Source organism: Folsomia candida, unplaced genomic scaffold, assembly GCF_002217175.1.
Source record: "Folsomia candida strain VU population unplaced genomic scaffold, ASM221717v1 Fcan01_Sc010, whole genome shotgun sequence".
In the NCBI taxonomy this organism is placed as follows: domain Eukaryota; kingdom Metazoa; phylum Arthropoda; class Collembola; order Entomobryomorpha; family Isotomidae; genus Folsomia; species Folsomia candida.
In genome coordinates, this window is record NW_019091202.1 from 3,058,826 (window position 1) to 3,070,965 (window position 12,140).

General features: G+C 37.0%; 1 protein-coding gene and 1 long non-coding RNA gene across 2 annotated transcripts; one reads left to right on the plus strand and one right to left on the minus strand.

Annotated features, from left to right (window-relative positions):
- Positions 1–1,590: 1,590 nt before the first annotated feature.
- Positions 1,591–2,691, plus strand: LOC118436828 (acetylcholine receptor subunit alpha-like 1). Its single transcript, XM_035855462.1, has 4 exons — positions 1,591–1,686; positions 1,764–1,870; positions 1,936–2,152; positions 2,449–2,691. The coding sequence occupies exons 1-4, from the start codon at positions 1,660–1,662 to the stop codon at positions 2,620–2,622; spliced, it is 525 nt and encodes a 174-aa protein (XP_035711355.1). The 5' UTR covers positions 1,591–1,659; the 3' UTR covers positions 2,623–2,691.
- An 8,234-nt stretch (positions 2,692–10,925) lies between these two features.
- Positions 10,926–12,083, minus strand: LOC118436883. The gene is made up of 2 exons (XR_004835759.1): positions 11,823–12,083; positions 10,926–11,750 (listed from the first exon to the last, which is right to left on the minus strand). It is a non-coding gene; the product is annotated as an uncharacterized LOC118436883 (long non-coding RNA).
- Between the last annotated feature and the right edge of the window lie 57 nt (positions 12,084–12,140).

Consider the following 12,140-nt stretch of genomic DNA (forward strand, 5'->3'; position numbering starts at 1 on the left):
TAATTTTGGTTTGAAAAATTATAGCTATAATTTAATAAATTTCTTATTTGGCTGACAAGTTACGATCCTGATGCCTGCAATCGCAAATTAACTAATGGAGTCCAAACTATTGGGGGTTTGTAGTACCACTGGCCGCGGAAGATCAGTTAGACCGTGGGGACATAAATTTTCATGTTAATTCAAGAAAACTCAACATCTAACTGATTGATACAAAAATAATCAACTATTTGAATTACAATAGTTATAAATTTAATCAATTATCCTGAAATTGGAGGGGAAAAGCAATATTATTGCCGAATTTCAATATAATTTTGAAATTATAGTTTAAGTTGTCGTATGAGGTTGATGTTTTTGTACTTCAGTCCTTCTAAATCGTGGGGACAAATGCATTGCATGTCCCCACGATAAAATTTCCGTGGGGACAGTGTCCCTATGTCCCCATGCTTCCGCGGCCACTGTGTAGTACAGCAACATATATATCTATGTATAAGGCATTATTTACGATTTTGTGCTACATTCTCCTGTTATTACCATTTATGTACAATTAAATATTACTTAATTTAAAACTCGATTGTTTATCCTCACTTGGAAAAATACACAAAATTGTGTATTTTTATTCCATATGGTACAACCACAGATAGTTTAGATTTACGAGTAGATTAGCTAATGATTTAATTGCAAAAATGTATGGAAACATTAATCAATAATTGGGAATAAAGTTGGCGTGCATGTCTGTGGTAAATTAACTTTGATTTTGGTGAATTAGAGATTCGTAATGGGCTGCTTAATTTACTCAATTCTTGGCAGTGACGGTTTACACAAATCAAGACGTGTCTCACATTCTTAATTTATTGAGATCAGTTAAACTTGATTAGAACCAAATCACCCTTACTTACGAGTTAGTGTAGTCAACCGTTGCTAACTTGAGCATATTCATGTGGATATACATAAAACATTCATAATTTTTCAAGTTTAATGTGCTCCATGTAACTATATTTACTGACTATATGACTACATTCTACTTACCGTGGTGGTGACCTCTTCTCCCTTTATAATGAATAAATATACCCTAAATTTACGATCAGGATTTATATAGAAGCTGCTGCAAAAATTCAATTTGTCTCATTCCAACTCTATCCAGTTGCTCGAAATCCGTTGTTTTACAAAAGTTTCAGAAGATGAACTATCTTTTGTTTTTCGTTGCTCTCGCGGGTTTGGTCGTAAATTTCGGTTAATTAGCTTAACCTACATAAATATTTCATTACTAAAGACCCCCTAACTAAACTGAAATGACCGTTATTTTCTGTAGAGGCCTTCATTGCGGAAGGAGAATTATCAGAGAAATGGTCGACCGGGGATCAAGCCGGTATTGCGATTCGTGACCAGCTTTTTAGCAATCTATTCGACTCGTACAAGAGGGAAAACTATGCAGAAAATACCACCGTACAAGTCGGCGTTACACTTGCGGATGTCATATTTGTAAAGGAAAATTAACATTGAAATAAACTAAATGATACCGTTCGTCAACACACATATGCACAACACTTTTTAAGACAACACAGCTTATGTTTAATACTTCAAATCTTTTGGAAACACTAAATATTTGACTCCTCGTTGACTCATACTACCACATATTTGCAGGATAAACAGAACGACATAATGGATTCCAGAGTCTGGTTGCAACTCGTAAGGGACAACTTTCTTATTTACTCATACTATTTACCGCTTAAGACAGTAATTCGATTAAGAATGCTTTATTTTAGTCCTGGACAGACAACAGGTTTGCCTGGAACGAAGCTGAATTTCCTGTTTCGGTTTTGCGCGTTCCAGCCGAAAAAATATGGAGACCCGACGTTTTCCTTTACAATAGGTATGTTTAGATTGAATACATTTTCGCGAATTTTATCCTTGCTAATCTTCCACTGTTGTGGTCAGCCATCTCAGAGCCAAGCCTAGTTTGAACTGCTACGCGGCCAATGCACTAGTTTACCCCAACGGGAAGATATGGTGGGAGCCGGCTTGTCGACTTCAAACTTACTGCAACCTTACACTAGCCAGTGCACCGTACGACGAGCAGACTTGTGCTATGAGGTTCGGTAGCAGAACCTTCGACGGGGCAATGATGGGTCTAGAGCTTTGGGAGCAGGGCAATGTGAGTCCTAGAAACTTTTAATTAGGTTACGAAAACTTAAGGTTGAGTAAAAATCGGAGAGGCTAATCGATGGACGAAATAACACGACTCCATGTTATCTCTAATTGGTGTAGAAATTGCATACGAACTAAATTAAAAATTCAAACGTCAAGTTTTCCATAGCATTTTTGTAAATATAATTGTGGATGTGTATGCATAGATCACGTTTTGTTTGGAAGTGAGCGAATATTGTTAAGTATTTGTACATTCCCAGACTCCTATTCGCAACAGAAAATTGCTGATTTTTTTGTCTGCAGAGTACCTTGGCTGACGTATCATACTTTATCAACCAGAAATACAGAATCACCAAAAATGAAGCGATAAAAGAAGAGGAATTTTACGGATGCTACATGGAGCCCTGTCACACCGTTCTTTTCACATTAGGCTTTCAACGAGTGTTCGAAGGAGGCCCGACTTGTGCGAACCATTAAAAAATAACCGGATTAAATACTTTTGCTAAATAATTGCTTGTATTTGGATACAGTACCTAAAAATTTAAGTGGCGGGATTAAATATTTTACAATATTTCAACAGGATCAATTGCGCTGATTAATTTATTTCCAATTTTAAACTAAATATATATATCCATACTTTTACTAAGGAGGAGAACCTCACTAGTTGCCACACACATCTTGACGCCCCTTGGATATGTGGTAGTACCCCATGAAAGTGTAAAAAGTGTCAAGCGATTTCATGCCATGGCCTCATTTGCGCCCGCAACACCCCTTTGACGGCGCGCCAAATGCTAAATCAACGGCACTAAAACCTCCGCCAAAAATCCATTTTTGCTCGGATTTTCAAATAATCTACATATTCTTCATCCCATATAGTTGCTTTATCATATTCAATACCAATCTCAACTTTTTTGAAATTTTGCATTTTTTTAAGTTAAACTTAGGAAAGCTCAGAAAATTTTCGAAAATAGTGAAAATTTCCGTAAGGTCGAGATTGCTATTGAATATAACTATCTGAAACTATCTGGGATCAAGAATATGTAAGTTATTTTAATATCCGAGCAAAATTGGATTTTTGGCAGAGGTTTTAGTGCGGCTAGTTTATCATTTGGCGCTCCTTCAACATAAGTAAATATTACACCTCTCGCAATATGCAGTTGCGAGTTGCTTATGTACATAAGTTACTCGTTAAAGCTTGAAGTAGACAGATTTGTGTACGTGATGAAAGCTATTCGGAAAAACTTTTTCCGCGTTAAGCTTGAGGTTGACGGATTAAGTACGTGTTCTGCCGTACTGTGTCATCCTCCTGGGAATTTTGTAGCTTTTGGCTTGATGTTAAGCACCCGTAATAAATATTGTAGGACGTTGCTCATCAGTTATATTCTTCAAGCTCTTTTGTCAAAATCTGTCATTTACAAATGTCAAACTTAAACATTTTGTAACACTCAGTCCAAATGATTTTCAGGTCTCTGAAAAAATTAGAAAACTATCTTCAAACTTCATTCCTACAATCAATTTTAAACTGAGGGTCATTGACGAATTTGTCTAAACACTAGTCCTGCAAGACTGTTTTTAATTGTCTTCAATCTCAATTAAAAGAAAATTGTGAATAATCTCAACTGTATTTAGAAGTCATGAACGTAAAATGTCTAACTCAATGATTTTAAAATTTTTTCCACCAATGTTCCTATTGATTAAATTTTCTTATTCAATTGAAAAAACTTTTGCTCCGGTTCACGATATATTGTCTCATTGCCCATTTACCCTCATCACGCTTGCTAATAAGATTCAAGTACTTCCTGTCCATCCTTTAACAATATATGACGAAAATTTTATGCCAGTCCGAATTACTAATGGGTATAGCCATTTCATACTTCAAAAAGTTTCATTCATACGTTGAAGGCAACAAAGCCCGTTCTGTTGGACATTTGTCTTCCCGCATGGGGGAAAACTTACCTTAATGGACCGTAATTTGAACCAATCTCCAATATTTCCTCGCATCTTTGGGTCAGCTTATCCTATTCAAATCCTATGGACTACGTTATACGAACATGTTCATCACAACTTGGATCTGATTTACCGGTATTTAGTCTCATGTCCCATTGAAACTTTGGGAAGCCGTGAATTCTACGTTGTCATACAAGGTTTAAAGTTTTATCACTTAAATCGATATAAACGACCCTTCCTGGCGCATCCACAGGTAGAAAAATCTTCTGAAATTTTGTGCAAACTCGGAGGCAGTACCGAATGTTACTGTGGGGTAAGGAGAAGCATATGAGGAGGATTGGAAAGAAACTAATTGAATTTTTTAAACTCAATTAAACCAAGGGTGCGAAAAAAATTTGCATGCTGGTCCGAAATTTTTGGGTACTAAGCAACAGTAGACAATTTGGAAGTGGAATTACACAGCTGAGCAAAATGTTTAATTGTAAGCTAACTTATTTATTACGTATTACAGTTTGCATATTGTTGAGTTAAAATTCATTCTTTAACTGAAAACACTAAAATTTATCCATATGCATTTTAAATTTTCCATTAACAAAATGATTAACTCCCTCATTTCAAATTTGACCGTTTTATCCCACCTATTCTAACGCATTTACACAATTCTTGCCTCCCTTTTAAGTTCTCCCATACAAAAAGGATCCAACAAAGCAGGAGCAATGTCATTAATAGTCTCACAAAACCCATAAATGCGTCCTTACCTATCTTATCAGTGTCACTATCAGTCATTCGTCTATACTTGTTGCACAGCATAATTGTCTCATTACTTTTGCTATTTTCATTCCCTGCGGCACAATTATATTTCCCCCTAAAATCCTTCCTTTCCCCGTACTCCTGCGATTTGTAGTAATACTCCTGCCACTTTTCATAAACTCCGCCTTCATATAGTCCCATCACTTTACTTGTCAACACCGGAAATGTGAAATGTCTACTGAAGCTCCACTTGTACATCATGGTAAAGTTCATACTAGGCCGCGCAACATTCATAATGAGCCGATAGGATGGAAAAAATCTCTTCATAAACTGACCCATTTGCAATAGTCGGTCATGGAAATCCAGAATAATCAATTTTTCCCTCGAAACTGTTCTATTATTCACAACCAATTTCTGTAACACGCTGTCGGTGAACAACTTACTCGTCGTCTTAACCTGAAACCAATTTGCTTCATCGTCTTCATCAAAGTCGTCAAATTTTTCCAAAAGTTTGAAAATATCTGGAGTCACAAACACATCGAGATTCTCCATTGTCTCTTTCAAAAATGATATTAATTCGTACAGTTCTTTATATCGCGTCGTAACCACGTCCAAATCACTGTTGACGAGTTCATTCAAATCGCTTGGAGCAACTATCACCACTGGCGTTACTACGATCGACATCAACACCATTTTGTAACAATTGCTGAATCCGAAGGCTAGGAACAGCCAGCAAACTGTAAGAATTCCAAGTATCCACTTGCTCCTCTCGGGATCAATGGCTTGTTTAACTTTACATGATGTTCTAATCTTTAGTTTGGCCAGCGAATCTATCACTTGCTCCAACAAGGAGGAATACACGGAAAAGAGGGAGTACGCTAAATTATTCACAATTATTTTTAAATATCCCGCACTCTTTACTTCCAGCAGCGGTAATAGCGCTGATCTTGTAACCGCTGTAATCACCCCGCACGAGATCAGACTGACCCAGACCTTCCAGTGGAAACACTTGATAAGACTGACCACATTAAAATCCTTTCCAACCAGATTGCCATCAAGGATAAGGGCGTACGAAAAGTAGTCAACTTTAGAATGAACGTGCACCACGTCGTACCGCTCTTGCAGCGTTCGCATCTTTTTGAACGACCACTCTTCGTAAGCGCGGTAATTCACGTAGTAAATGTTGCTATAACTTATGACCGCTTGTCTCTCGATGTTTTCATCTTTCGCGTCTGGCGTGAAATTCAAACTTTTACGAATCTCGACAAAACAGCAGGTCGAAGCAATAACACGATTTGATATGGATCCCAACGCGCAATCCTCCCTCGTCACGCCAGCGGCGGCAGCATTAAAAAGTAATACCGAATGCTGATGGAAATTGGTGTTTACGGTTTTCCAATTTTTCCACATTTCTTCCAGAAAATTGTCATCACCCTTGTTCTTCACCAGGGTCAACATTTCTGCTTTTTCACGACAGTGTAAGCATAACGTTGACATGATATCGTTGACCGGATTGTAAACAAAATGTGGTGAAGGGTTGAAATATTGGAACGCTCGGATACCGTACAATGCCAATTTGGGGCTTAAAAATATCCATGGATACACGACACGTGAGATTATTTCTTCTCGCGACATGTTGCTAACGATTATGGTAAAATCTGCGATTCGATTCAGATTAGAGAGCAGGTTTTCCCGAAAGAAAATATTTTTCCAGGATTTTTGAAGGCTGCCATCTTTTTCGGGGTGAGGCAGGAAATAAAATTTGACGAAGCAGGTGGAGTAGGTTTTTCGGTGAAAGTCAAGTTTTTTAGAATCATCGTGCCATATGGGGTTCCCTGAAAATATTTCAAAAATCTTACAGTGAATGTTTCCCAGTAGATGCCCTTCGATTTGGACCAAATTATTATCCGTCGATCACAAATTTAATTAGTTCATATATTACGAATGACCCGATCTCCTAGGTTTGGTGGAAATATTTGCATCCATATATTTGCAGGAGGGTAAATGGATCGGTAACTTCGAAAGCTGCAGCATTTGTCAACTTTAAGACGCTTAAATCCTCCTTGGATGCAAATATCTTCGTCATTCCAACCTAAACATTCTGAGATCGTGTCTTCTACAAATTGGATATTAATTACGTTTTTGATCGACTGACTCAAGTCTCGCAAAAATCTGGGAGCGTACGCGGGAGAACCCCCATTGCTATGTAGCCTAGCACAATTTTCTAAACATCATTATTATATATATCTACGCAATGCAATTTTCTACTAAATATGTAATTACGTAGGTGAGAAAATTAAAATTACTGTGTATCTCAGGAATCTCATGCAGCGTGTGATGTACCCTTAGAATAACTGAAATTTGCAGTGCTTCCCTCAATTTCGAAAAATAAATCCACTCCACGCCCCCATTATCAAGATTTACGGTTACTTGAGCAATACAGGTAGAAAATCCGGTCAGCGAAGCGGAAGAAAATAATGTGGAAATATGTAAATAACAAATGATGTAAAAGAAAACTAAATAATTCATTTTAACCAAAAACCACACCTCTGCTAAGCTTACAGAAAATTAGCTACTTCACTTATAGATTAACTAACACATCCCACCTTAACTGGACCGTGTTGGTTAGGTATTGGCATTTTATTTGTAACTTTTGCAACAGTCTCGTAAGGATTCAACCGCGCAATACCTGAATACATAGAGATGAAGCTTTCGATAGTAATTCTGTTATACATACTTTTAAAACTAAGATTACCCTTTTGAAAATATTAATACACTCTAAATTCAGTATTGTATACAAAAAATCATTTATATGTACTAAATCCATGGAAAACTGAACTCTTCTCAAATTATCTCTAACTTGGTGAAACTACATATATAAATATTTTAAGGGAGTTCTGTAAAAATTTTTATTCTTAAGTTTTTATTCAAAGTTACGTTTTTATTCAAATTTAAGTTTTTATTCAAAGAGCGGAATGAATGCGAATGTAATTTGTACACCGCTTTCTATATTCTTTGAAATACTCGTGTGTAGACAAGCGTACGTCCCTGCCATGGTCGTGAATGGAAATATTCACCGTATAATCTCAATAGTAAACACTTTTCCAACCCCAATGCCTAATTTTATTTTGTTGTACTGAATTGAAACCAATAATGCCGATATTTACATATTATTCGTCACTTTACATATTCTCGCATGTGAAAACTTTATTAAAAGAGCGCTTTACATGAATGCATCTATGGACGATTTGCATAATTTATTTCGCACGTTGAAATGTTGAATAGTATACTACACGCGTTGTTATAAACGTCAGAAACTTATACGCCTGGGAACTTGACGGTGTGAAATTTTGTCAAATAGAATTTTGAATAAAGTTCTTGTTGCTAGTTTAGGTAGGTAAATTTCAGTGCATGTCTTGATTTGGAACATTGCTAGATATACAAATTGAATATTACGTCGACAAGTCTACAGCATTGATTGTGAACGGTTTGCATTCCCAAAGGTAGGAGTTGAATAACCTTCACAATTTTAAAATTTTTGGAGATAGATACATATTGGAACATGTATACCGTACTAGTTGAGAATTTTTTACTGTGTATAGTTTACAGATTATTAATTATGATCAAAACTTCTACAGATCTGTAAACATCCTCATGTTAACTTCAACTCAATACGACGTGGCTACATGTCAGAAACTACACAATACTAATTAACATAAAACTTGACATTATTAATAGTTAATTAATCCATTAATGTTGGCTGAATAAGTATTGTTTAATTTAATGTTAGACTAATAGATACATACTTCGAGTGTACATCTAACCTTTAGTTTCTACGTGGTGAGTTCAAAATATGTGCTTGTTTCTCAAAATTTAAATAAAATCCGAAATTTACCAAAATTTAAATAAATTTAAAATAATATCCATCACCGGGTTTAAATCACTTTCTCCCCTTTGTTAATTTGCTTTTCTCCAACAAACACCCGGCCACGGTAAGCAAACAGGGAATTACAAAAATTACAGAAAAAAATTGTTGAACAGGTTGTTGAAGTGCAGTAAATATTTCACATAATTGATATACAAATTTCTTAATTGTACCATCACCCGATCCCGTTGCTAGTTGTACCTGTTCAGCAACTGCATCGTCCTTGATTTTATAAATTTTCCTCATACAAGCCTCCATTTTGCTTTAGACTTACAATGCGATGGTGTGAAGTGTAACCCTCCGATTTGGGTGAAATTTTAAAATTACGTGGTCCAAGTCAATACAAGAAACGTTTCTTGAGGCAGTTTCTGCGATGGTGGGAATTGGTCGAAATATTTGAGGTCAAAGTTGAAAAATGGGCGATTTTTCCCTTCGAAGCGAACGGGAGAGGGGTTTGCTTCCTCCGCTTGGTAAAAATCGCCCGTTTTTTAAACTTTGACCTCAAATATTTCGACCAATTCCCACCATCGCAGAAACTGCCTCAAGAAACGTTTCTTGTATTGACTTGGACCACGTAATTTTAAAATTTCACCCAAATCGGAGGGTTACACTTCACACCATCGCATCGTTAGTAAATGTTACCCTTCGCTACCTCAACGCGTCTTAAATCTCCCTGCCCTACCTTGTCTCTTCGATCAGGTAATTTGTTTTCAATACTACCAAACTCATAATATTTATAACTTAACTACGCTCTCAACTGTACCGGACATTACAGCCAGCGTGGCGTCTGCCATAGCTCGTCGCTTGGTTGAATCTTTTATTTTCTGCAGTTCTGCAATGTCGCCAATCTTGGAAACCTTCTGTGCCAGGACGTGGCATAAGCGTTCCTTCATTTGGTAAAGCGCCTTTCGTAGTTCCCTCAACGTTCGCGTAACTTTGTAAATATGGTCGTCAAAGTTGTCGTTGTCCTGGACGTTTTGTTCGAAGTACGCGCCAGACATTGTTTTATTAATGGACCCACGTGCCGATCGAGCTATCTCAATTGCCTCATCAAGTTTTTTTATGACGCTGTACGCAATAGTTAAGTCCGTCCCGTAGTCGCCATTTATCGGTTTCTTTAGTGTAGAATTGGCTTCTTCGAGTGATGGCGATGAGTAGCTGGTATAATTTTTTTCTATTTCGTCGTACCGTGAGTTTTGCATAAACCTCAGTTACTTAAGTTCATTATTTTTTAGGTCGCAGGTTTCAAGGATATCTTTGTAAATTTGGTCTCATTCAAAATCCAGTCGTTCCTAATGAAGAAGTATGAATGAACGAATGAAGAAGTCAGAACTGAAGAGATTCATTCAGTCGTTTTCATTCAAATTCGTTTCATTTTACTTCATCGGACTTCATTTCTTCGCCCATTGTACTACACTCAAAATAAACTGGTGTCAATCCAGCGCGGTGTAGTCACATATAGACCCCACGCGGTGTTAATTGCCCGTATTAACACCGCGCGGTGTCTATATGTGACTACACCGCGCTGGATTGACACCAGTTTATTTTGAGTGTAAGCATAGGGTGAAAAATTCTTTTATTCACAGTCATTCGTCTGAAATGACAGAATCCTTCAATTATTATAATACCAATGCTATAAATTTCATTTTCATTCACTATCATAATCAGTCACATGAATGAAAATGAACAGGTTTAGCAGGTTTATGAAATTGGGTGATAATTTTTGCGAAATAATTAAATATATAAATGTAGACGACTTTATTTATATGTCACAAATTTAATAATCCATTTTGATCTTTGCCTTGATTAAGCTCTTGCATCTCGTGTGGTCCATCTCATCGCAGATTGGTTGGGTCATACCGCTCGAAATATGTGGACGATTTCATGAAAGTGTCAAGAAACCCCTTAAATCTTGGAAGAATATGAAATTTCGCACTTTGGAGGAGAAAGCGTACATGACCAGATTCACGAAGGCTTGCCGACCATTAAAGATTGGAAAAGAAGGTTTATTCATAATTTCGAAATTAACCGTGCTCAGGTTTATTAAAACTATTGTGAGAGGAACGATTCGAGCAGTGACAACGATGGGGAAAGTTCGATAGGTTCATGTTTTGGGGGTATTTACATGTTAATACATATGCATTTGAATTTCTCCAAATTGTATCTAATTTGTACTACTAAATTATTATTCCACTGTATCATTAAACTAGAAAACTGGGGTCGGGATTCGAGGCAGTGGCCAGATTCTAGTCCAAAATAATTTTTCGAATTATTTCCAGTGAAATTTGGACCAGTTTGACACAAAAGTCAAAATTTGCAAAAAATTCGCACATTTTGGCTCTTATCTCGAAATCCAACAATGGACCTCCCCAATTTTATGACGGATTATTGATCTAATCAATTTTACGCAAATTTTGAGCTATCTAACTTGAAAATCGTTAGAGCGCGAAAAAAACTATTTCATTGTATATCTTATTATTGTTATTATCGTATTTTAATATGTTTAATAATTGGATTATACGGAGCTTTAATGACAAAACTAAGAAACTGTTTGCTTTAATGTCAATCTCTCGAATCCTTTCTGCCATTCATTAATAAAGGTGCGAAATTTGTCACAAAGATTTAAAAAAAAAAATAGTGGTTACTTTTTGGGAATTCAGTAAAATTGTTATAATGTTTGTGGCGTTGGTATTACTACGACGGGTTTGTAGTCATAAAAAAATAAAATATGTTCATTATAATATTTCATTATATTCAAAATATTTCCATATGTTTATCATACAACTGTTGCTGTGGATTTTATGATGTTCCATTAATTTTTTCAACTATTCAGACAGCATTTAGATGATTGTGGTTAAGGTTTACGAATCTTCATTTCAACCCTTTTGATCGAGTATTCGGGCCCCTTCCAATGGTACTAATTTATTCCCGTATAAGGTTTATCCTCCCGGCTGGAAGCATAATACAAGGAGTTGAGCTGGCTCTAAAAATCGAACATGTTATAATAAAGCAATACAATGCGCGGTTTTATTAAAATTGACGGGCATATAAATACCTCAGAACAATTCCAGTACCACCAGCCACCCCGGCGTTGGGAAGCACAATTTCCATCGTCGTATTCATCATTGTCACTGTCATATGTGCATAGATCGGATATTTTGTGTACTCCGACCTCCGGCCAGCCACGCGTACTCCGACCTCCGCGTACTCCGGCAAACCTCGCGTACTCCGGCCTCCGGCAAACCTCGCGTACTCCGGCCTCCGGCAAACCTCGCGTACTCCGGCCTCCGGCAAACCTCGCGTACTCCGGCCTCCGGCAAACCTCGCGTACTCCGGCCTCCGGCAAACCTCGCGTACTCCGGCCTCCGGCAAA